This window comes from Ooceraea biroi, chromosome 1 (genome assembly GCF_003672135.1).
Source record: "Ooceraea biroi isolate clonal line C1 chromosome 1, Obir_v5.4, whole genome shotgun sequence".
In the NCBI taxonomy this organism is placed as follows: Eukaryota; Metazoa; Arthropoda; class Insecta; order Hymenoptera; family Formicidae; genus Ooceraea; species Ooceraea biroi.
The window spans coordinates 1,521,081-1,548,462 of record NC_039506.1 but is presented as its reverse complement, the minus strand read 5'-3'; the positions used below and the strand labels follow the sequence as shown (position 1 = coordinate 1,548,462).

Here is a 27,382-nt window from a genome sequence, read left to right as displayed (position 1 = left end):
AAACGCACAATTAGGAAAGCACAATTAGGAAAAAAAAATTTGAATATACGATAGAAATCAGTTGATCACGTTTACTTATTATCTCGGACTTTCATACAAGCACGGGTTTTACGAAAATGGTTTACATCTTGCAGTTGATTTTATATATTTCGCACATGTTTTTCCTGAAAAACCTGAAAATACACAACTATATGTTATTTCGAAGGCAGAAAAAATACGTGAAATGCAAACGCGATCGAGCTACGAGCTTAATTTGATTTCGGATCGTGAAATCGTGATACATGCATATAAATGAATACGAACGCGCCATCTGTTCCTCAAAACTCTCATTAACTACTCATTTTATCGATCGGCGACAAGCGCGCCGTGCATTACCAACGGAGCAGACAGCGAACGCCACGTATCCAGCGGCGTGCGTGGCGCTACCGTGCAAAGACTTCGATCAATCGAGAGGACCGGCGCGGCGTCTTCCGTACACGACGAGTCGACGCTCGCGTGGCCAATCTGTTCCGTGTTCTTCCGCCATTACAGCGTAGCGCCGTGGCAGCATACGCGCCATTCTCCGGTGAGAGTGCGCGACGCGACGCTTACCGACGCTCGGCGTCGTCGAGCGAGTGAGCGAGCGAGCGGGCGAGCGAGCGGGCGAGCGCTAGCTAGCGAGTGAGTAACCAGCCGCGAATCGTCGTCGCGAACGGTATTCGCAGTCGTCGGGTACGCGAGTGTCGCGAACGCGGCCGTACGAGTGAGGAAGGAGGAGGAGAACGAGCCGGATCGGAGATTCGGAGCATTCGACGAGGAGAGGACGCCGGCGGGTATGGAAGCCAGACCGGCACCGTTGCGCTCGCGGCGCGTCTGCCGATTCTGCCTAACGGAATCGGAGCCGCTCAACTTCATCTACGAGCGCGATCATAACAAGCCGTTCCAGGTGCCGCTCACACTGCAGATCATGTCGTGCGTCGCCATCGAGGTGAGTGGACCCCGTCGTTAACGATACGACGGCGACGGTAGACTTTTGTACTGGCGGCATCGACCGCCCGCAGCTGCATCCCGATTTCCCGCGAACGTACTACCGCGCGAGTCGTTCTCCCATTTTGCCTGTATCCGGGGGGTTTGATGAGTGAGAAAGCGATCAGAAGAGGATAGGGGTACGCTACGAGGGGTGTTCGTTGGGGAATTGAGTTGATAGATTCTCTTGACCCGTCGGTAATGTAGACGGTAAGATTATCGGCGATACTCGTTCGTATCACCGTCCGCGGTGAGAGAGAGAGAGCGTGACGCTCGGCTCGCGATCGTTCCCGCTCGATTCTCTTCCGTGACCGACTTACCCAGAGGCGCGTGCTCGATTTTGAAATTTCATTTCTTCTCGTACATATTGGTTTCGATCCATTGATATTTTTATTAAGTTTGATATTTACCGCGCTAGCATTTATTTTTCATATTTCATACGTATTGCGCAAGAAACGGAAATAATTTTTCTCGCGAGACAAATAGAGACAATTACAAGTTGGGCAACAAATACCAAATACCTTTCCCGCAATTCCTGACATCCGATACCGAAGACGCTCCTTTCTGAATTTCCAACGAGTCAGCATGTCGTTAATGATCCGCGACAATCTGTTTTTAACAGGTATACGCTGCAGATGGAATGCCGCAGATGATTTGTACCATGTGTCGCTGGCACTTGGATCGTTCGTACAAATTCAAACTACAATGCAAGAAAGCCGACGAGGCTTTGAGAGACTACCCTCTGTCAGGGATGCTGCCTAGACCTCTTCCACCCATTTCGAACGATCCACCGACAGAGATGAGCAACAAGAGAGCCGCTGAATCTAGATCGCAGAACGAAACTGCTAAAAAGCCACGCACTGATAGCGACAGTAGAGACTCTAGACGCGAGACCAGAGAAAGAGAAAGAGAGAGGGAAAGAGAGAGGGAAAGGGACAAAGAGAGACAAGATGAGAAACAGAGAGAAAAGTCTAGCGAGCTTGAATTTTACGAAGAGGAACAAGATGGAGGCAGCGAGAACGAACAGCAGGAAGCGAGCGACACGAAGGAAGAGACGAAATTGGAACCCGGGGAGATCAGGGTGCACGCGTGCGATCAGTGCGAACGGACGTTTCCATTGCGTCAAGCGCTGATGTTGCACGTGCAGCGCGCTCATCGCGACCGCAATTACAAATGCACCGAATGCGAACGACAGTTCTTCACCAAGTACGATCTTAGCAAGCACATGATCACGCACTCGGAGGAAAAACCGTACTCTTGTACAATCTGTCAGAAGCAATTTTCACGACTGAATCTGCTCCAGCGTCACGAGAAAGTTCACCGAGATGAGACGCGCTACGGTTGCCAACACTGCGACCGTGAGTTCTTTAGCACGGAAGAGCTCGAGAAGCACGAGGAGGCGCACAAAAAGGAAAAGCCGTTCCAATGCAACATATGCAACAAGTGCTTCCAATATAAGCAGGGTCTGGAGCGGCACGAGATGCTACACAGCGACGACAAGACGTTTGTCTGCGATTACTGCAAGGAGGCCTTCCACACCAGTACCAAGTTGGCCCGACATCTCACCACGCACGCTGGACATCGACCGTATTTGTGTAAGCTCTGCCCGCGCACGTTCCTTTTGTCACATCATTTGACTAGACACATGCGCACGCATTCCGTAGAGAAGCGTCACGTATGTGAAGATTGCGGTAAAGCATTCAAGCGCAAGGAAAGTCTGGAGGTGCACCAATTGACGCACACGAAACGCACAGGAATGGGACTGACCTGCGACGTTTGCCAAGAATCTTGTCGCAATCGCGCCGATTATGTCACCCACATTAAGCAGCATATTGAGGCGGGCGAGAAGATGGGTCCAGACGGTTTGCAGCCCGACAGTAAAACTAAAGCTCTCGAGTTGGATTCGGATGAAGACGAAGAGGAGGAGGACGACTATTCGGACGGCGATGACGACTATGAGCCTCCAGCCTACATTGTGAAGAAACTACCAAAGCCAGCTCCGAAGCCAACCGAAGAGAGCGAAGAGGAAGAGGAGGAGGATGATGACAAAGAGGACAAGGAGGAGAAATCAGAGAGACAGGAAAAAGAAGAGCGCAAGGAACAGGTAGTATTCGTACGTGGCAAGGATGGCAACATGGTGAAGAAAACCATCAAGACGCTGATGCCGATTCAACGTCGCGACGTCCAGGAGCAGAAAATCACGAAACAGAGCAGTCCCGCTTCGTCCTCTCAATCCAGCTCAAAAGCCAGCGCTACGTCGCAAATGAAGGAGGAAAGCCCTAAGAGCCGGATGGACGAGACCGAGGCGCAAGTGCAGAAGATAATCGCTACGGTGTTTAAGGAACACAAGCGGGAGCTGAAGCAGAATGCCGGCAATCAGGATCAATCTAAAGAGGCAGTAGCGCCAGTGACGAGATCTCAGAGTGTTACTCAGGATACTCGCAAGGAGAACGAGAAGGCGGAGACGAGTGCGGCGGCAGCGGCGGCAGCGGCGGCAGCGGCGGCAACATCCACACCAAAGCCCGTCAACACTGTTAAATTTATCAAAAGGATTGTGCTAAGAAAAGCTCCAGGAGGCAGTAGTGAAGGAACTACGGTCAGTACACCCGTTGTCAAGGAGGGTGAAGCTTCCAGCACTCCAGGTACGCATAAAGTCAAGCGCGTGATAGTCCGTAGAATTATTCGGCAAGGCGATACTACTCGGGAGGTCATCATGAATCCAGACGGCACCGCGATAGATCCCGCGGAGTTGGCCAAGTTACCGACTGGCAATGTAGTGAAGCGAGTGGTGGTGAAACGGCCGTTCGACAAGAATCAGAGTTTGGTGCAAACGGTGCTACAGTCAGCGGAGCAGCGTCAGAAAACCACTGACGCTATCCTCGGCGAGAAATTTGAGTTGAAGACTTCAACGTCCGGCAGCAGTACCGTTAGCTCGTTAGCACCGAAGAGCTCGCAGAAGATCGGCCAGGATCAACATCAGGAGACCAAGGAGAAGCTGGAAGAACTGGAAAAACAGGTGAAGCAGCAAAGGTTGAAAATTGAGGAACTTGAAGCGAGAAAGGCACAGCAGGATTACGAGGCGATTGACGAGATGTTGCCAGAGCGACACGACGAGTCCGAGGATGAACAACAGCTACCGCTTAAGCGAGTGTTTGTTAAACGGAAGCAAAGTATCTACGATGAGGAGCGGGAATACAACGACAACACGGAAACGACCGCTGCGAAGACCGATCCGACACCAGAAACAAAAGATGATACGAAGGAAGACGTTAAGGTTTTCGTGGAGGAAACCTTGGAAAACGTAGAGAAGGAAGTACAGAGCACTTTGAAAACGGCGGCTACTAGTAGCGGCAGTAACAACAGCAATAGCACTACTACTACTGCTACTGCTACAACTATTACTACTACCACCACCACTACCGCAAGCAGCACGCCGGTTCCAAAGAAGGGCCCGACAATCTTCAGCAACAAGGTATACACGAATAAGCGCTACATGATCGTGAAACCCAGTGAAACGTCTGAAGTAGAAGAGATGAGCCGTGAGTTGTGCAGCATCCTCGAGACCACCGACAACGTGGTGAAGATGCAGGAAACAGTATTGAGTAACCTCACGCAGATTTCGGGCATTGCGACGACATCGACGTCGTCGGACGTGAATGCATCGAGCACGCCTACCAAGTTAAAGACCCTCGACGAGCCAATGGAGGTCGATGCGCCGATAAACCAGGAATGCAATGTCATGGCAATGGACTGCAAAGTGGAGGATATCAAAGAGGAAGAAGGAACGATGGAAATAGAAGTTCCACCGGAGACCCAAATCAAACTGGATAGTGATATAGCGGAGCCGACACAGGTAATCGTGGTGCAGGAGGAGAACCAGGAATCCGCCAGCGCTCTAACGCTCGACACTCAAGACCTCTCCGAGACAGCTTCGATTTTCGAGCCATCGGATGACGTGATGGAGGTGCGGAAGTCGACGGCGAATTCGTTAGAAGAGTCGGTCATCGAACTCGCGGAAAGCAATGATACTGTCAACTTGAACGATACCAATGACAGCCAAGACAGTCTGGAAGACAAGCTCTCGCAGATGGAGGGTTGAGGAAACATTGATCCTTCGTCTTGAGAATTCTGAAAATACTGCGGAGAGATTTAACAATGAAAATTCGACTCGAAATCTGCTAAAAATTTCCTAAGGACTCTCGCGTGATTGGTAATTCGTGTTGGTATTTAAAACATTAATAACTATCGCAGAGGTTAGTTTCGGACGGTTCGGGACATTGATGGTTCTGACCTTATGCACCTGATTATGCTTGTACAATCGGCATCGTCCATGTAACAGCTGCGCTATCGAAACGGATAGTATGTGATTATGAGGTAAATGATGTAATACTGCACTCGTAAAATTAAATTTACAAGAATTTTGAAAAACTCAACCTCGGAGTCGATTGGAAAGCGTTAATTTTTGCCAATGCAAAGTATCAATATACTTTACGTAATTACGTAATTCGAGTTTAATTACTACGAAATTCTAAATGTCTTTTTATTAAATCGTTACAGGAACATTAAATTTCTCTCGAATTCTTTTTCATTTTGTAATATTATTATTTCCACTTTAATCGTCGCTATTATAAAATGTAGTATGTAATTATTATATATAATATGTAATCTTACGAGACCTCTGAAATACTGATATGAATTTACCCGAAATAATTAAACATTATAAAAGTGGAACGGTAAAACTGAACAGATTTTTAAGGACGCTTCTATAAGAAAAGATCTCATCGCGTTTCTCTCATTTCAATACGTGCATTTTTATGATTAGGTCACTTCGATCATATCTTTGAGCTTTGTGATCGGAAGGCGGGCGGAAGAGGATGTTGTGTCAATCTTGTCTCAAGATTATAACGAGATTTCCTCACATCTCTTTGATTTTACTACTCGAGAAACATAGAAATGATTTGTTGGCTTAAGTCGATTCCTTGTATCGAGAATGGCGAAAGTTTATTATTTATACTATTTAATCCATGTCGGGAGAGATCTACCACAAAAGGCTTTATTTACAAATTTTTATAATTGTAATAACACTCTTTTTGCAACAAGAGAGCATAATTTGAAAAATCTCCATTCGTTATCATTCTGTGCTATATATTTGGATGTATGTTCAAAATTGTTTTACGTGTCTGGCTTCTCGAAATAAAAATTATTTCCTGCATTAGAAAGAATTCTAATCAGACTTGATCGCGATGATTTGGCCTTTGCCTCGAGTACTATTATTCGATTTAGCACATCTGCAATGATACATTTGTAAATATAGAGATAGTCACCGGGGTGATTTTATTGGCTCCGACTTGCGAACTAATTCACAGCCGTGACAAATATGTACATACAATCCCCTGGTGACTTCTTATTTTCCACATGTTTGCCTTCGTTGACGTAGGAATTTCATGATTTTCCGATCGCGCAATCGTCGGCTTCGTCTTCTCTTTTAGCATTAAGCGTCAACGTGCAGTCCGGGCTAGTTGCACCAATTGTTCGCTCCTCTCTTCTCTCTCTCTTTGCGATCGACTTGAATCAACTTTTTTGTTCTTCGAAACAATTACTCAAAATTAATTGTAAAGCAAAATTCTTTAATTTATGTAACAGGGCAATGAAAACTTGGGTCGCGGGTGATCGTGTACAATGTAATTAAATTATATTTAATAAACTGAATTACAGTAATACAAATGTAACAATATTTCACAAGCACGTGTCAAAAGTTTCTGATATTACTTTAGTTCAATATCAGTGGCTGTATCATAAGAATTTATAGTTACTCGCGTTAACAAGGCGCTACATTACAGAAAACTTTTCTATAATTAGAGATTTGTTACATTATAATAACATATTCAGCGACTGCCTGCGATCTGAGAGTCTTTAATGAAATATTTTTATTAATTTATACATCTTACTTATTTAATTTAGTATGTGTAATTACATTATTTTAATAGTATATTTTGACAATATATTTAATTATATTATACATATATATATATATATATATATATAGTTTTATATTATAATTCTTGAAACATGATGGGGAAAGTTTAAGTCAACTTTAATTTAACATTAATTGAAATTAATTGAAGTTAACATGATTCATGCTAACTGGAAGCAATTGGTCCAGACTGCCGATTGATTCATTTTCTTTGCATCTATTTTCTTGCTTTTGAAAAAGCAAGAGTCAGATTATTACAATTACGTTGCTATAATTTTATTTTTCGATGGCCTTGTTGGTGCAACGGACTCTGATTGTGTAAGTCAAACATATTATACAATGCTGGGAACATAAGAATTATTTACGCGCGGAACACGGAAGTCAACGTTTCTCAATAGTTGACACTTTCATCAAGTAACACGAAGGATACATCATTTTGCATACATATCCGTCACGTTTTGCATGTCCAGTATATCCAATAATGATCTGTTTTCATTAACTCTGTCTTGTTTCACTTCAGCTTATTATTTTTAATGTAAGAGGTAATGTTCCTTCGTGTTCTTGGCGCGCTTTCTAATTGCCAGCGGCAGATCGGTATCAATGACATCGGTGATCTCTTCTGCCACTGGCAAATGTTCTGAACATCGCAAGAAACGCGAACTTTCGTGTTTCGTGGGATGAGCTATATACATAGATACGTACGCTTATATGCAGTAATCATATTCAGAATTATTTCCTTAATTATTAGTTAACGAAGAAGATAACACATAGAATATCCAATATTCTGCAAGATATTTGCAAGATAAAATATTATGAAATACAAAGTATGGTGTGTAAGTGTAAAGAACTTGATATTGTTTATTGTTCCTTCATTCTCTCTTTCTCCTTTCTTTCCTTTCAAATAATAAATATTTTAATAGAAAACATGAATTTCTTTTTAAGGTGAGTATAATATAATTTAATATATTAATTTACTATAATTATTTCTATAGTAATTTTTACTACTTACGAATTTTACTATGTACAAAATAACTGTATAAATAATAACTAAAGAAGTTTGTATAAAAACTTCGACTTTATTCCATACAATATTACATGTAACACTTACATCTACAAATATGTATAATATATATTTGCTCTGGATTATATGTTATATTACATAATGAGATTATACGTTGTTATTACATAAATGTGTTTTATGCACAACGTTGCTTCTGTTTATGGAAATGCACATTGTCGCGAGTAAGAGAAATCTATAGATCTATAGATAAGTCATAGATCATGATTATGCGCTAGTGAAAATTAGTCGCGTTTTTGTGGCCTATATTTTTGAGATTAGTGAACTCTTAATAAAGTTCTCGTGCATGCGAATAATTTGAAGAGTTTAGAGAGTCTGGGATAAACGCGCGAACAGTGTCTCGAAAATCGATTGTAAATTCGCGCGATTGTAAGCTTGCGCAGATGAGCACACATTTGCATTAGTATAACTGTGAAATTATCACGGAAAAGTCACGCAAAAGCATCAAGTAATTAAACATACTAATAAATATAAGGATGGATATGCTACAAAATATTCATTAAAAAACATTGATCTGCAAGTTTCTATTATAATACATCAGTCATCAGTCTTAATTTTTAATATTTAAATAAGAATAAAGATGATTGAGAATTGCAATGAATTAAATTGAATTGACTCGATGACTTTTTTAACAAACAATAATGATAACAAAAATAAAAAAAGAGATTGTCGATCTATGCTTGCATTAAATGCTAGAAATGCATCTGCTGGAGCGCAACTGATAATAAGTAATATGTGAGTCATGATAATGTTCTTATAATGTAAAGACTATTAAATTCTTATTCTATTAAACATCAAAATATCAAATTTCACATCTAGCATTTAAGCAAGTTGCGTGATTTTTCTATTATTAATAGAAGCGCGGTGGGCATTCAGTCAAATCTCCGGTCGATCGATTATCAAGATGTTATCGTGATGCATCACATCCTGTGTAATCACATTACTGCGAGTGTTGCTCAACATTGTACAAGATGCCAGCAATAAGAAGCATTTCGTAATTTCTTTCGAAGATCCCTTTGGAGGAAGGAAAATCGCTTTCTCCATTTCTGACGTCATTGTTTCATTATTTCATGCGATTATACAGAATAATCTATGAAACAATTAAACTCTAGTTAATTACAGTTTATGTGAATATTTTCATAAATTGGCAATTGCAATGCGGGTGATTGCATTTTTAGATCGTTCTGCATTCTTAACAACACTGATATCGTCACAATATTTCTCTAAGAACACTCCTTTAAAAAGTGATTTGAAAAATTCAATTTTGTGCGTGACTTTTTATATGTATAAAAGCTATCCGATAATCCTCACTACGTTATCTATAAGACGATTGGCGAGTTGGCAAAAGATGGTTAAAGTCAGTTAGAGCATCAAGCAGGATTGACGTTTTTCCTGTTGGTAAGACTCTGGAGCTGGAAAACAAGAATAGAATGTTCGCTTTTCTTTCTCTTTCGCGCATATATACGAAGCGATGTTCTATTATACAATATTGGAATCGCTAGATCGCTCTTGTATGTCTGAGCATCTTCGTATATTTCAAAGTCCACCATGTCCGCTGTCAATGTACTCGAACCTCTGTGGGACAGAGACAATCGTGGATAAAACTTAATAAATAAAAAAATATTTTATAAACAAAATTTTTGCTCAACAAGATTTTACGTCTATATATTATATATTTAAAATAATAAAAGAAAAATAAGAGTGTGCATTTCCGTAATATTTTATTATCATGTATTACGTGCATATAATATCTTCGTTAATTAAATACTCTGTCCCATAAGGATTAAGTTTTCTGCTTTTATTTTCGAATTTTTACAAGCAAAATTTTCTCATCAAGAAAAGAATATCAAGCAAGATTCCGGGAAAATGCTTCCGTATTTTTAATTAGAAAGTTAATATGTGTCACTCAATAGAGAGACTTTTTTTCATGCGGATTAAATTTTTGTTAATGAATAGAAAGATGCTGGACTTAAATATATCTAGAAATTATTTTTAAGCCATTTTTCAGACACTAATAGTAGACACCAAAATGAAAACGATAGTAATAAGATATTTCAATTTTAATTTATTGAGAAATGATTTACTTAAATTATTGAATATTACATGATAGCAAATTAAATTACATAATATAAACATAACTTGTTTAAAACAATTCAAAAACAATATGCATTTGTTCAAGATTTAGAAATATGTAAAAAGAATATTAAAAAGGTTATCACAGATTAATTTATGCAAAACTTGAAAAATTAAAACTGAAGAATTTAACAGAAATTAAGTAATTTACTAAAAAATCCATTTATTAAAAATGTCAATAAATTTGTGAGAATCAAGAATTGATTACAAGGAGCCAGTGATAGAACGCTTTTTATTCGTGTCTGAAAAAGTAGCCTCACGTTCTCGTAGTATAATATACCTCCTTTTCTTCGGTGGCGACAGAGGCATACGTCCTAGCAGGCACTTCCGGTTCCTTGGCCGGGCCGATCGCGTGCACATAGATAAGCGCACCTGCGATACCGCCCAGAATTGGACCTATCCAGTACACCCAATGATCCTCGAAGGCGCCCATCACCACAGCGCTGCCCAGCGAACGTGCCGGATTCATCCCGGCGCCTGTCCGCGGCACCTAATTATCACGCGCGAATCATTGATGATATAGAATCATTATAAAGAGATATGGGAGACGTTAAGTCATTATAAAATACAATACAAGTTTTGAGTAGCTGATATGTGAGATCTCAGATTAATTATCAAGCTTCAATTAATTGCTATATTTTAATCAATTATAACAATTAATTGTTACATTTTAATCAATTATAACAATTAATTGATCTTTAGAATTAATTGAGATACTTACACCGACAATATGGCCGACGGTAACTGCCAAGCCAATTATTAGGGGGGCGATACCCTTGCTGTCCGGTTTAGCGGCATCACACGCGCCGCAAACCACCAAGACCAGGATCAATGCAAGAAAGAATTCCACGCCGAGTCCTTGGACTGGAGTAATCCTGGAGAGTCTCACTACGCCTAGGAAGTCATTGTCCATCATGTCAGATGAGAGGGCCCTCAGGATTGCTGAACCCGCGATGGCACCCGCGCATTGCGCCACGACATATAAGATACCCCTAATAATTGGTACCTGCGCAAAATGCAGGATGTTAGTGCGAATAATTAATAAAAAAGTAGCAAAAAGAAACTCGAGAAAAATCAAGATGCAATTCAGTGCAGTATCCAATAATAAATTTATCAGTGTAATAACATGTCGTTGCGTAAAAATATTTATTGTCACATTAATGAATAATTTGTTTAACTTGAGATTTATTTAAACGCGAAAAAGAGCGTTAGTTCTCTTTATCCAGCAAGTATTGGTCTTCAATCTATATAGGCTCGGAAACGATCGATTTTCATCGCAACGTATCAAGTTATACTGTTTTGTTTTTTTTTTTAAACAGTACTACACTTATTAATTATTATATACACTTATGATACATCATTTTACCTTGCCAATGACCATGAGACCAAACGTGACCGCCGGATTGATGTGACCACCGGAAACATGGCCTATCCCCTGAATCGCACCCGCTACCACAAGACCAAAGGCCAGGCTTATGGCGACGACATTGGCAGTCATCACAGCACCGCAGCCGAAGAAATTGAGCAGCAAAGTGCCGAGAAATTCTGCCAGAAGGGCACGAGGGAGACCGGCCTTCCTGTCGGTGATTTCATCGGTGCCCAGAGCGCTCTTCAGGTTCACCATCTGCACGAAGGGACATAAGTAACAGAGTAAAGAAAAAAAAAGAAACTAAAAATTAAATAACAAGATAAAATAAAGAAAAATATACGTATAAGTTAGAAAAATATTAAAAATAAAAAGCTATATTTTACTCTAGATAAATGAGGAAATTATTATTGCATTAAATAATTATTATTAATTAACGCGAAGAGAAGAGGACAGATTTTATTTTCTTCTCAGAACAAAATACGATACTTATTATACAACAATACTATTAATGTTCGTCTTTAGCGACATTTAGCAGTTTCGTCGGTCCACGACTAGTAGATTTAGTTCGAGGACGTGCGTTTTTTACGAGCGTAACCGCGACGAAAGCTTCGACATCTAGGCTGCATTACGCATGCAGATCGTCACATCCTCGAGCTTCGAGCGATCGACTCGAATTACTTAATCGCGCTGAAGCTCGCTCAAGATCATCACCCACGCGCTTTAATTAAGACCAGCAAAGGTTTCCTCTTGTGCGAGCGAAGTGCGAAATAAAAAGCTTATATTCAAGACCGCTCTTATCAGAATTTTGGCAAGACTTCAAAATGCTTCTCTGAGTTGAATTGTATGTAATTGTGCAACTTTTTTACATCCAGAAATAATTTGTCTTTCTTGAATACACTATTACACACATGAAGGAAATTGCGAATTTATTTTTAACAAAATGTATTTTGTAAAACTACTATTTGTGTTATATGTAGTATTATGCACAGTTTGGTAATGTATCTCTTTTTATTTGCTTGCTCGTATTTTTTTTATAAATATTCTATTAAATAGCAAATTGCCCCGTCAGAGATAAAAGATTTCCCTTGCAAAAAAGCTATTCGGCAGGCGGATTACGCAATTACACAAGCGTCATTACTAAAGTCGTAAACCGAGATGATCCGAACCTACGTTGGGATATGATGTCACAGTCCAAGATTGTTTCTCCTTCGCGTTCCGTCCGAGTCTGTTATAAAACTATTTGTCGTTTGTGCGAGCGATTTACTAAATCGAGCCATTGCTAAATCGCGTAGGTCCGACAGGAACCGGATTTACTTGTCGATGCAAATCGCGTACACCAACACCAGTGCATCATTTTTATTCGATCTTTTGTTCCATGAACTTTGATTTTTGCAAATATCGCATTATATACAACGGAAAATTTGACTTATTGTTAGATATCTACGGAAAGTTTTAAATTCAGAGTTTATAAGTATTATATAAGTCCTTCAATTTCTAACAATAAGTTAATTATTTTCCTTTAATCAATTTCGATACATCTATACATGACTCATATATGATTTTTCGAATTTATAGAACTTGGGTGTGTCTTTTTTCATTACTTTTATAGTCGTTTGATGTAATTCACTAAATTAATTAATTCCGCTCGGTCGGCAATTTCATTAACTCGTAAAAGCGCGTTCGCACGTTAATATAGCGCGGACGCGCGATGGTCTTGGAAAATTCTGTGAAACTTGAGTTGCATCTATTTCCATCATTTACGTACTTTTCTTTCCATTTACTCGATTGGCGTACCATCGTTGTAGTCATAATTTCGCAAATACATTCCTCTCGCGAACTGCAGTCGAGTCACGGACGCGAATCGTCCACGACAAAAAAATGTTGCTATTGCCAAATCGCGCGTTAATAGTTCGAACAATTGTTTACTATTTGTGCTATCAATTCTCTGTGTAGGTATTACAAAAGTTTTATAGGAACACAAGTGAAAAATGTTCGCTCGAAAAATTTCTGTAAAATTCCACAATGTGTTATTTAATTAGTAGAGTGATTAGTAGAATAATTAATTATGAAGCATACTTTTATTATCTTATTTACTTAATTATTCTTATTAATTATACTTCTCTTATACTTGGAATTATTATTCATAATACTCAATGGACAATACAATTTAAATCTTCTCTATTACTTGGTCTTCCAATTCGAATTATATCATTATAATTATTTAATTCTTAATTATTATATGTTTTCTTTATATAAAATAATGAGCACCTTCAACACCTTCAAGAATTTAATGAATATGCAAGTATCTTCTGTTTCTCTGAGCGTTAGTCTCGGCGTGAATCATTATTGCAATATCCGTCAACAGTTGGCAAATAATTGTATATGAAAGCTGCACCATAAATATATCGTAGACTGCAACAAAGCCTTATGTTGGAAAAACTCAATTTTTCCAACATAACATGTACTCGTTTCTTCGCTTTTTCTGTCATGATTTTTTTCTCTTTCCATTAACGTCCCACTTCCCTTCGCGGTACGATTATCGATATTAACGTTCCACTTGCGGCAATAAAACCTCTTTCTTTTATATCACCTGAGAATTCACCTCAGGTTCGTTCTTTTGCGACCGTCACCGATCGTTCCGCAAAAGCGAAGACCGGTCGTTTGAGAAGCATAAATCACCCGTTAGATCCTCGGCGATTTATCGTCGGCTGTTAGAAACATCGTTATCCCTATATGGTTTCTTAGGATTTTTCCCCTCCGCTTACGTTATTTTTCCGTTCTCTTTCTCTACTTGACACTGTACGACTTCTTCTCCATCCCTTTAAAGGATCGATCGAAAGAGACGATCGGTGATACACTCGTTCCACTTTATATCGAATTGATCAGACTTTTTACAGTCAATCGTCAAAGATCCACACTTGACTTAAAATAAATTAATTAAATCTAGTTTGGTTTTAAAATGAGATTTCTACGAATAGCTTGATTTTTGTTATATTTATCAAATTCTTAACAGCAGTTGAATAAACATACTAAATTACATTCAATTAAATTGCAATTCTTCAATAAAATTTAAAATATTGGTTAGGTATTAATTTGTTTATTAAGTATTATCGAGCACCATAATGCATGTGTATGCGAATAACTATTGATTATTAGTAAAGAGATATCAGGCGTAGTGATAAAGAATAATGTCTGGTTTCCATGAAAACGGAGCGCAGTAAAGGTGAAAATAGTTGAAACATTCGCATGAACGTCACGTATTTGCCAAGAGACTTTGCGATACGCATACACGTGTAGTACACTAAATGCTACCGTCTGATCGAGATCATAAAAGCTTCCTTATGCATCTAACGAGCATGGTAGCATTTTGGATTCTTCACACATGTACACAAGCAGTCAACTATATATATAACAATAAAAATGTATACAGGCAAAATTAGAAAATAATGCGAATGAATCTCTACTTACCTCCAAGTCTAACAAGTCCTCACTTATTCTTCTTTCAATCCGTTCGGTGACTTTTCAAGTCTACTGACAATTCTTTGATAGTCGTTTGACAAATATCGTCCCTTGATAAATATCGAAAATCCCTTAAAAGAGTCTATAGTTTCTTCAAGAGTTACTTAAGAATCCTTTGAGAATCTTTACAAGTTCTTTGATCGCAGTCAGGTCACGTTGAAGTAGAGATGGCTCCTTGAGAACGACTAAGCAACAACTGTCGCGAACTGAGCTCTCGGGCCTCACGTATGTAGGTATCCGTTCTGGTACTCTACCGGCTGGCTGACATCAGAGTAGTAGGGATATCATGGTTAAAAACGGCGAGTGCGGATGACTTTACGCGCGAAACATTTTCATAAACAAGGCGATCCCCGCGACATGACTCCGGATGCCTGATAAACTCACGGTTAAGATCGAAAATTCTGTGACTTAAAGACGATTAAATCATCCACGTCCAAGAGAGGGAGAGAGAGGGGGGGGGAGAAAGAAAGAGAGAAAAAAAAAGCATTTAGATCAAATTTTAAATGAAATATTATAGATTATATCTCTCAAATAAATCAGAAGGAATACAAAATTCCACGGAAGGATTCAAATCTGAATTTAAATCAGAGTTATAATCGACAAATAGTGGTAATTTGTATCTTTTATAATAAAATATTAAACATTACGATACGTCATTGCCAACGAGAAATTACAATTAAATTTCCAATATAATTTGAATGAAGGTAATGCTTATTTGACTTTTCGAGAAGTATGTTAATCTAAATACTGATATTAGGATACTCTTCAAAACTACTATGAAATATCACAACTATACTTTTAGAGATACCATGGCTTGTTTCTTACCCAGACTTGTTTTCGATTCACCTCTTGGCCTTTATGTTGCAATCTTTTTTTACGCCGAGTCTTGAAACGCTGTGTACGATTGCTTTAGGAAGTTAGAAAGGAAGCGAGCGAAACTCGTCTGAGGCTGAATCACATAAAACATACATTCTAGAATGGGGCTTCGTTTAAATAAATTAGAAAGATACACTCCAAAGAATCACGCATAGAAATACGATATTTTTCCTCAGAGAAATCAATAACGTTAAAAGATATTTTCCTGTAATCATTTTATTTTTATATTTTATAATTCTTGAAGCAGTTTATTTCCTTCGGAAATGTGCTGACTGTAACTTTTTTCAGATATGTAATCGGAAATAGTGATTTCCCGGTAGGAAAAGGAAAGCATAGTTTCAACGGTACTTCCTTGCGGAACACGCGATGCATAACGAAGGGGGAATCACCTAACCGCGACGACCACTACTCTGAAAACGATGAATTCGATCACCGTTTCAGCCTTACTTAGTACTTTTATTTTACGTTCTTTTTTTTCTTTTTATTTCACTTATCTTTTCCTATGACTAATCTCTGATTTAATCTTAAATCACATTGAGTAACCATTTAATAAATTTATTCTTAAATTTATTACAGTATATTCATATAAAATTATGAATCTGAATAAGTTGAAATAAAGGAAAATAGATAAAATTCATGAAGATTTTTTCGTAAGTATTTTTCTGAGTGTCAACATCTTTAAACATGAAGTATTAGTTCTGCTAACTTGCATAACTTGTCTTCTTTTTGTGTCTTGTTTAACCAATCGTGCAAGTAAGTGTCAAGTGTTATTAAGATAATCAATATACAAATAAATCGACTTTTAAAAAATGCGCAACCGAGGACAAACTCCACGACGCACATTCTTAAGAAATATCTTAAGTAGATTTCTTTTCAATCAATTTGCGTAAATCGAATGCCATTCTCGATTTACTCGTCATCATCTCTATATGCAACAAGTGATTTTATATCTACAGTTGAACAGATTGCAAATAATAAAAATTAAAGACACTTAATACAAAACTTTTTCTAATCCTATTTATAAGTATTAATTATATGACTATATATTCTCTCGATGTGCATAAAGCTGTTTACAAATTACAACAAACTAATTAGCTACTGGGAGAATTGTGCAGTGGCGGATTTCAAGTAAAGTCCCTTGTAGCGTAATGTTTGCCTAGAATAAAACTATAATTATACCACGTTCTCCGACGTGTTGCAACTGTAATATCAAATGGTAGCGTGCTTCGAGCTGCATAATGCCAACATGACACTGCATCATGGAGGGGAGTTGTATTGTTAGAATATTGTTCTCATTGGAAACAGCTGAATGCCTCGTTGTCATCTGGGTGCTGAATCGAGGTTTATACGGCTCAGGTGCAAGTGTGCATATTTATTATGCATTAAACATATAAGATCGCGCGACGAAGAGAAAACTAGTAAATAAAGAAAGAGCGATATAAATATGAGAAAGATAATTTTATGAAATAATTTTGTTAACTAAAAGAGAATCTTATTAGCAGAATAAAGAATATTTTTTAAATTCAATATTTGTAAATTATTATAAAAGATAAATATACGAGATAAGATAAGTCTTTAATCGAGAATTCTAAAGAAGAGCACATTTATCACAAGAACCCGATAATATTTGATAAAGAAAGCTCCGTGATTTATATAAAGTGGTTGAGGTTTTAAAGATAGAAAATCGATAATGTATTATTTCTTTAATGATATATTTAAACCTTTTGCAATATTTGAGCGATATTTGAACGGATTTCAGATTTCGAGATAGCATTAAAGTTCAATGACATAGAGATTCAGGATCTATTCCGTCATTTATCTAAGCCGATGAATCATTTCATGTTTTCCGAGTCCGAGCACATTCCGCGAAGCAGCGTAAGAGGATCATCATCGAGGAGTCATTACCGCTCTTTTCACGTGACGGTCGCGCGCTGTCAACTCATCGCTTTGTCTTGCTAAGAATGTGTATAAGGCATACTACATTTGCATTTCGATGTATCAGTAAATCTAGAATTGTATTAAACATGCGTCTAAAATCTTTTATTATAACGTCGATAAATACCTAAAGGCAACAAGAAAATAAGAAAACAAATATTTAATTTTAATATCAATTCAAGTTATATACAATATTCAAGTTATATAATCAAACAATTCTAATATATCGTTAAATAATCTAAAATATTAACCACAAATTAACGATATAAAAATAAAATATCAATGACAATATCATAAATATCGATACAAACGACCAGTAATGTGGTGCATGAGCACCACTTGGATGACTCGTCGTATTATGTGAATTGTCGATCGCTGGCGACCGATCGACACAATCTTGTCTTCAATTGATTTCGCGCGTAGACGAACGATATTTTTTGCTTTTCTATTTAATCTTGCCATATCGCGTCTAGATTGGTTCGGCTAAAAAAAGTCCTCTTGACGCCGATAATATCTATGATCGTTTTCTTTCTCCAAGAGGTACGTTTAATCAAGAGGCGCGTTTCATCCCCCATGTAATGTTCCAGGATATGAAACGTAATGGATTTTATAATGTCTAGACATCTATTTCAAAAAGAGATTTATAAAATATTTATACATATCTGTTGTACTTCGAATTTAAATAACGTTTCCGATTTAGATGCGTGCATCAGATGCAGACGGCTTACGCGCAGTAACAGTATCAGGCGCTGTTTCGTGTCAGATTTTAAGGAGACGGCCGGAAGAAAACCAGGCACCCGATTAATCTCCGCTTATCTCTATCGAAGGAATAGGCGCGCGTGGTCGAAGGATCGTTCGCATTATTCTCTCTGAATTGTAGCAACACGAAACGTCATAAATAATTCTAAAAATAAGCCCCCTAAAGATGAATCTTCCAATTGAAGGAACGGAGAACCGCCACACAAAGGATGTGCTGCTTCATAAATGTACATGTGCGGCGATTTAAATTCTGTTGAAGGAAACCTCTCGCTGTATCTGCTTCCCAGATCTGACGTAAATCAGTTTCTCGGCAAGTAATTAAAATTTCCTCTGCAGGAACTAACGAGGACTAACTGTGAAGAAGAGAACCGGGATTTTTAATGAATTAAGAGATATGTTTATGCGAGATACCCCCGTAAGATTTCCTGCGACGTTGCACCTCGCAGGTCGATCGTTACGGACGGACGAGTGCAAGAAACTGCAGTTATGCATGTTCCCCGCGTTCATCGCATCCATCGGTTGACCTCCTGTATGCTAATTGTCGCGGTTTTATCTGCACGCGAGCTCACTATCGTAACGTCAGTTAACGGCTGCGAAATAGAACGGTCGGTGGGATTGCACGGAGTACCGAAGAACTTGGCACAACAAACATAACATAACGGCGAATTATCCGCTCGACCTTAATCGCGAACTCTGCCAACACAATGGAAGAGTATTATTTCAAATATCTCTCTTATAGAAAATTAGCAAATTTATTTTCGCAACAGATACATGTATGTAAAACGTGTAACAGTTTTGAAGGATCTTACAATAATTTTCTAAGATGGTACTGAGGTAACTAATATTTTGCACTTGGATGATTTTCGGATCGAAACGATCGATTAAAAGTTGGAATAATAATTTTCAGCTTTGTTCGAAAAGGGCAAAGCCTTTTCCGTATTGTCGGCGAAAGGGAAATCACGTAAGATCCAGTTGCGATTGATATCGTGGGCGGTGATATCTAAGCAAGTTACGAGAGACTAATTGGTCGTTGCAGGCGACGACCGGAAGTTCGCGATCAGAGATCACTGCCGTAAAATGTTACTAACGGAATCTTATCAGTGGCCTTGGTGGTATTCACTGTTCATAACGACCGCAATTTATACGATCTAAAGGTCGGAGGTAGAAGAGAAATGAAGCTGAAGTCAGATGCGTCAAGTGTATTTGTGGGAAAGGAGAGGATTAAAAAAGCAGGTTTGAAGAATAGAAAGAGAAGTAATAGTACATAGTTATTATTTATTTAATTCCCAAAATAAAAGACGCGATTGGCAAAATGACAAAAACATTTGCCTAAAATTCTGTCATGCTTCTCGCTTCTACGATTCTCAAAATAGTTCTTTCACTTCTCGATTTTGATTAGGTAATGCCCAATCGTGCAGCACGACAACGTTGACGACGACAAGAATACAACCAGAACGTTGCGAGCAGAACGATCAACGGCAGAGCGTCACGCAACTCGATGAGGTCGCTGCCAAGGTCGTTACATGCACCACCACCATTGTTATCACGTGCACTACCCCTCGTCACTTTGCCAGGTCGACGAGGGTGGCCGATCACGGCGAATTCTTCCAGTGCTCGTCCAGTTGATCCTCGCCTTTGCGAGGTCAGGTCTGGCGCGCTTGCGGTACGCGAGGGTGACTTGTCGATTTAGAACGTTTCGTGGTGGGGTGGATGGCCGTCGAGGACGGCAGGTGGTGGTTCGTGGATCGCAGAACCTGGCCGCCTGGGGATGCAGCGACCTGGCGGCAAGACCTACCTGTGGCGGGAGTTTCTGGTGTTCAACACAGCCGCCAAGAGATTCGGTCGACGGAAGGTGAGCATCTTCTCCTTCGTAGGCCTTTTTGAGAGTTGTTGCAAAAAAACTTGATACTTTGTATTTCTAAAGCAGATAAAAAGTATCAGCTTGAAGACTCGTTGTCAGGCTTAGTATAGATTATTGCGTTTTTATCTATTTTTTATTCTAGTAAGAGTCATTTGGATATCTGTTTGCGATTAGAAATAATCCTCGTGGTATCACCGATTAATGATATCGATAACAGAGACATAAGATTTGAAATAAGATGAACATATTTATCGCCCAATATGTAATTATAAATATGACTTTATATCTCGATACAAAGTAGTGGGGTGTTATCAGTTTTTATTATCATCATTTTCATTGCTTCGCAAACGGGAGATAAGTTACGGTCTTTTGTTCAAATGCCGCTTTCGTAATTTGTGACGCGGTTCAGATAATTATGATGTAATGATAAGAGTACTATTGGGTTGAGTAAAAAGTAATTTCGTATTTTGGGTAGATGTCATTAAGAAAAAATATTGGCAGCTAACTTCACTCAAGATGTGACATTACCATTATTTTTCTGAAAGGTTATGTTTTCCTGTGTGTATAAAGTCATCATTCATCAAAATCGATTCAGTAGTTTGTATTTAGTGGCATTGTAAACATGGAGCAAAACAAGCAGTATTTTCGGTATTTGATGCTTTTTTATTTTCACAAAGGGAAAAACGCAACGCAAACTAAAGAAAAGATATGTGCTGTGTACGGGGAGGATGCCGTAAGCGAACGTGTGTGCCAAAACCGGTTTGCGGAATTTCGTGCTAGTGATACGACATGTGAAGATGGAAAGCGCTCAGGTAGGCCATTGGTTGCAGATGATGATCAAATCAAGACGTTGGTTGAAAATAATCCACATTATACGACACGAGATATCGCACAAATTGTCAACGTATCTCAGAAGACCGTTGTGAACCGCTTGCGCACACTTGGCTACGTGTCTCGGTACGATATTTGGGTACCTCGTAATTTGACTGAAAAAAATTTAATGGACCGCAACGAAAACAATCCATTTTTAAAACGAATAGTAACGGGCGACGAAAAGTGGATTGTATACAAGAATGTTGAGCGCAAAAGATCGTGAGGGAAGCGAGATGAACCGCCGCAAACCACACCAAAGCAAAACATACACACGGAAAAGTCATATTGTGTATTTGGTGGGATTGGAAAGGAATCATATATCATGAACTGCTTCCACAAAATCAAACAATTGATTCGAAGGAGTACTGTTCCCAACTGCACCGGTTGAAGGCAGCAATCGACGAGAAGCGACTAGAATTGAGCAATCGTTATGGTGTCATCTTCCATCAAGACAACATTAGACCGCACGTATCTTTGGCAACCCGTCAAAAATTACTGCGGCTTGGGTGGGACGTCTTGCCCGATGAGGCAAGATCCGCCATATTCACCTGACCTGGCACCATCAGATTTCCACTTATTCAGATCGTTACAGAATTCGCTTAATGGAAAAAATTTCACTAGCTTGCAAACAACACCTTGAGGAATTTTTCACTCAGAACACTGGGATGTTTTGGGAGGATGGAATTCTTAAATTACCTGAAAGATGGCGAAATGTTATTGAAAAAACATTGTTTAATAAAGTTATTTTTTAATATCAAAATTTTGTCTTTGACTTTGACCAAAAAATACGAAATTAGTTTTTACTCAACCCAATACAAGTATCTTATCATCGAGTCATGAGTCAGAATATATGTATGTATATCACTATATATGTATATCTTTGATTCAGGTTTATAGGTGAGATTATAAAATAAGTCAAGGAAATGTTCTCGGCAGCCTGCACTTATGTAAATTTTTGGCAGAATTCACGCGGCATATTCCTACGATTTGCACATTTATGCAAATTTTTGGTCATTTATTTCTTATTCTTCGTGACAAAGACAAGACTTTTCGAACTGGAGAACATGTGTTAACTAGATTTTCACCAAGGGACTAATAAAGTTTTAAGTCACTCGCGCGAGCGTGGATAATAATACTTCTTCTGACAATAAAATCGCATAAAAATAGATGAAGTATAAATAATATTAAGTATAATGAACAATATAAAGAATGCGTTTTCTATCTTTTTTTTTATATACTTAATAATTGAATTTGTCAGTATAGAAAGATCAAGAGAAAAATTTGACAATTTGTTTGATCAGCATATATTTCTTTAATTAAATATCAATATATATCTCTTAATTTTTAATTAACTAACAAGATATAAAATACTATCATAATTAATGGGAAAATTACGATCTTGAAGTTATAATCTAATATTGTTTCTCTTCTTGTTATAAAAATTCCTTTGAATCTTCTCCGTCGTGATCTGTTTATACAATCCATGGCAAGGTTGACAAAGAGATGCTAATACGTTGAATTTAGACGACGAATTAGCATATGGTTATAATGCGATCGGGACTTGAATAAAGAATGCAGTTGCATCGCGAGAGACGCATCTATCAGCTGTGAAACAGTTTAAGATTGTCACTGTTTAAATCTCCGATTGCATAATATACTCATTCAAGGTTTTGCATCACAATATGAAAAAGTACAATCTGAATTTCGTGGATCGCAGGAGTGGAAAAATAGTAATGACATAGAACAACTGATATTTACATACAGAAATTATTCTTTCAATTCTTTTATGAAAATGAAACAATTTTTCTTAAAGGAACATACTTATAATGTTTAGGATTTAATGAATCAGAAACAAAAGAGGCAAATTGCTCGGGAACCACTGACTTAAGAATCAAGAATTAACATAATCTATGATAAAAAATATTATAGTAATTAAATACTGTAATTCCAGAAGCCCGTTGGAATGAACGTGTCCACGGTATTCCCCGAAGGATACGTGGAAAATGAGCGAGTGCATCAGTCATCATCAGTGCCTAAAGAAGACGAAGACTTTGATCAGGAACGACTTCGGCGTAAGTCCATTTCAATATTTCTTTGCATAATCCAATTTGCACAGTGCATACTTCAGAGCATAAAAAATATTTAACGCATTTCTTGAAAATCTATAACTTAACGTTATCTTTAACGTTATAGTTTTGAGCATTACTCTATCTTTTATAGTCTATTACGTATAGTTTGCACTTGCGATTTACACTTCATAGTAATTACATTGTGAGGTCGTAATTTCATGTTTCTATATTAATTCGAGTTCACGGATGGTTTAACAGCTAATGATTAAAGAGGTCTTCATGGATACACGCCGTGCGCGGTTCTCCCACAGAAAATCATTTATCATCCTCTCTCGCGGAAGTTCTTTTGAATCGAACGTGTGTACCACAGCCTAGCTATATCAAAAGAAAAAATTACCATTTCCGACAAGAATATCTTACTTACAAGATGAAGCTTTATCCGACGTCGTATCTGCGCGAACGTATCATTGCATATCGTTGTGTAATTAAGATGAAATTATGTGACGTATCATGTATCGTCGAATCTCTAGAAAGGAATTGCGAGGCAATTTTCCGTGTAATTAATACCATTAATTACTGAGAAAAACCTACATTAAATTTACACACACGTATGATACACAGTACAGCTGCAATATTAATGCAATTTACTTATGGTTTTAATTCTTAAACGTTGCCTTTTAAAATTGTATAATCATTTATAATTAACGCGCAAATCTTGAGAAAATTGATGCGTACTTATAGGATCAAATGCAATACTTGAATAAGTTTTTAATGTAATTTTAATGTAAACTACTTACGCTTATGCTTCTCTAATTGAATATTTTACGAATCTTTTCAGTTAGTAACCAAAACACTCAAAATTGAAAAAATGTCGTATTTTATTGTACCCATTTTAATTAAATAGATTAATATTTAATATTTATTATACACAAAAAAAACTTTCGCAACAAGTTCCTATTTTATCGACGGGCAGACAGTTCAGTGTTTAAATTTATACCGCTTTAAATCGCTCTCGATAGATCGCGACTTACTCGCAGCCTGAAAAAGAAGCACGCAACACACAAACAAAGTGAAGTGCCTGAAACTGATTTAATGTAATTTAATATAAATAAAATTATTATTTTCAAAAATTATTCTTAAGAAACATCCTGCATCAATTCTGTTCCTGGAACAATTTGTCATTATACGTTGCGTTCTAATTATCAATAATTGTTAGCATCATTGAAATTATAAATTGTTCATTCTGACCTCACATAATTTCGAAGATTTTTTAATTCTCTTTTCATTTTTAGTCTTTAGAGCTTTTCGAAATCGGAGGATCAATTTTATTGACACAACCTCGATTGCGCTAAAACGCGGAAAACGGAAAATTCTGCATTCCATTGTTGACACATCTCATTCCCTATGCGTAGACAATTATAGTGTTCGTGATTGCTGTGGTTTCCGCACGCGCGATTAGCATCGGCCGCTAATGTTATGCGTTCAAGAAATTGTGCCCTAACGAGCTCGATAATCGCTGCGATCGACCGCGCGCTGACGACGTCTCTGTTTACGTGTGTCGTCAATTCATCCTTTCGTACAAAAAACAACATGTTTCTTAATCACGTGTTGCTAACCCTTTATTTCGTCGTTATTTTTCTCGCCGACGTGTCATTAATTATCTGTGCAATCGGCAGATTTTTCTTAGAATATTTTCACGCGGAATACTTCCTTAAAGATATTCGCGATTAAATTCATTTCATTCATATCACTTTTTCTGATGGAAATTAAATTTAAATAATTTGCAGGAAATGCTGTTCGACTTTTTATTCGGATTAGTCTATTCTTAATAATTATGTGTCTATTATTAATAATTCGCACTCAAGTTAGACGAAAAATCATGATTGTTTGTGGATGGAATTTAATTCACAAAATTCTTCTGGGAACATTGTGCAATTAAGTTTTATGCATTTATGGTGAGATAAATAAACGCAGATCTGATGACAGTGATGACAACACTTGCCACGAATTAAAATTTAAAATTGCCGTGAAATCCACCTGCGAAGTCGCGCATGAAAAATAAGCTATTCCTGTTCACTCATCGTTCCAAATGATATAATTTGCAAAGTATAATGCATTTTTCCTACGCAGAAAATTATATTTTAAGTTAAATAAATAGAAATAAATTTTACCTTCTTCAGAATTATGATAGTAGAAGAAATCTCTGATATATGAGCGATTGTAAAAAAAAAACTATAATAGCTTTAGAGGTTTTTTCTTTACCAGAGATTTCTCACGATACTTTTTGCTTTGTGCCGCAATCGTGACATCATAAATGATCGTTCGCCGAGATTCGCCAATTTCCGCCTGACTTGACATTACTATGTTTTACTACGCATCGTTTTGTTACACAAGTTGTACCGTAAAACGTGGAGCTTCGAGCTATTCTACAAAGATGCATCCTTAAAGCAATTTAGGATTGACATTTCTTTAACGAAATTTTAAATAGTGCTATTATTTTTTTAATGGATTTATATATTTAAGAATATTAATATTTGTATTCTTAAATTTAATTAAATGAGATGTAGAATTTACATTGTATTTCGCTATTTCGAAAAATTGATATTAAACGCCATTTTTGTTTCTGACTTGTTTAAGGAACTTATCATTTCTTGTCAATGTAATCAAAGTGGGACGTTCTGTCAAAAGTTAGATTTATCAAAGATTTGGAACTTTGATACTTATGTGCCAAATCGTCATTATTTAGTCTCACGCACGATAAAATATGAGACATTTTATTCATAACGAGATATTTAATGGAAGTCATAAATGATTACAATATTTTCTTTATGTCATATTTTAATTTCGCGCGTTACACTTTTGAACGCTAATGAGCAACGGAAACAATTAATCAGATTGGCCATCAGTCTGTGCTAGAGATATAATTAACGGCATGTGCAACACATATTTTCACAGCGCGATATATACATACGATTCGATTAATTAAACTTTTTCATATAGAGCATATTGGATAATAATAATTTTGGTAAAACCATTAAGTGTCTTCAACCGCGTTCCAGGGAAAGAATTATTTATTTTCGCCCATGACGTATCACGTGTATATACATATGTGCAGATTCATGCAAAACGTAAATTTTAATATGTGCTGCAGTATTTTAATTAAGTGGTATCCTACTTAAATTGTATTATCGAGCATTTTAAATCAATTAAAATACAATAAGCTTAATAGAAAAAGAAATATTTGCAAAAGAATATTGAAGATTTGAGATGCTTCGTTATTATTACATAAGCATTTAAAAATTGCTGTGCCTTGTATCCCCGCACTGCGCACATGTCCCGTGTTAGAAGCTATTACGGAAGGCAAAAGAGTCAAACGGAGACAGAATCAATGATCTCATCAAGTACGCTCGATCATCCTTTGATCGCGATGCGCAATGTCCGCCAATGAGTGTCATTAAAGAGTTGCAATGTGTTTTGCACCGAAGCGGCGCAATTCTCCTTGATCCTGCGAATTCCCGAACGCGAATTGCATAATCCCGCGCGTTCTTCCCACTTCCGATAATCGTCCTTCGTTCACGCCATCAAGGCAAATCTACTTGTTCCTCATTACATTTGGCATTATTTTATTTTGCCAAATCTTGCGTGTGATAATACGTGAACGATTTGACGAAACGATTCCGTCTCTGGACAAGTCAAGTTAAGAATAATCGCTGCGTGACTCGAATCGATTCACTTAGCTTAGATGATGGTCCTTTGTGGATAGCGCGGTGAATGGTACGATAAGTCCATTCCAATTAAATAATTGATAATGGTAATTGATAATCAATAAAATCTTTAATGCCTTTCGGGATTCCAGCCACACCTCACATTAATTTCAGCGAGCTTTCAGACGAGACATTAGGTCAATGTTGCATCTTCGATGGATCTTTAG

General features: G+C 37.8%; 3 protein-coding genes across 4 annotated transcripts in view; 2 read left to right on the top strand and 1 right to left on the bottom strand.

The window, feature by feature from the left end:
* Positions 1–464: 464 nt before the first annotated feature.
* On the top strand, positions 465–7,823 carry LOC105280244. Its single transcript, XM_011340588.3, has 2 exons — positions 465–967; positions 1,628–7,823. The coding sequence occupies exons 1-2, from the start codon at positions 815–817 to the stop codon at positions 5,102–5,104; spliced, it is 3,630 nt and encodes a 1,209-aa protein (XP_011338890.2). The 5' UTR covers positions 465–814; the 3' UTR covers positions 5,105–7,823.
* A 1,275-nt stretch (positions 7,824–9,098) lies between these two features.
* On the bottom strand, positions 9,099–15,311 carry LOC105280243 (aquaporin AQPAe.a). Of its 2 annotated transcripts, none has more exons than XM_026968295.1 (5): positions 15,028–15,311; positions 11,557–11,814; positions 10,912–11,196; positions 10,471–10,680; positions 9,099–9,632 (listed from the first exon to the last, which is right to left on the bottom strand). In XM_026968295.1, exons 2-5 carry the CDS (start codon positions 11,812–11,814, stop codon positions 9,594–9,596), a joined length of 792 nt encoding a protein of 263 aa, XP_026824096.1. In that variant the 5' UTR covers positions 15,028–15,311; the 3' UTR covers positions 9,099–9,593. The 2 variants fall into 2 exon arrangements, with proteins under 2 accessions (XP_026824096.1, XP_011338889.1); XM_011340587.3 differs by having other exon boundaries at positions 9,099–9,469.
* Positions 15,312–16,428: 1,117 nt separating this feature from the next.
* LOC105280238 (aquaporin AQPAn.G) overlaps positions 16,429–27,382 on the top strand; it is a 29,357-nt gene continuing 18,403 nt past the window's right edge. Inside the window, exons 1-3 of the mRNA XM_011340579.3 lie at positions 16,429–19,881; positions 20,048–20,500; positions 23,334–23,454. Of these exons, the coding sequence (XP_011338881.1) occupies positions 20,417–20,500; positions 23,334–23,454 (205 nt within the window). The 5' untranslated portion in view covers positions 16,429–19,881; positions 20,048–20,416. The remainder of the gene's footprint in view (positions 19,882–20,047; positions 20,501–23,333; positions 23,455–27,382) is intronic.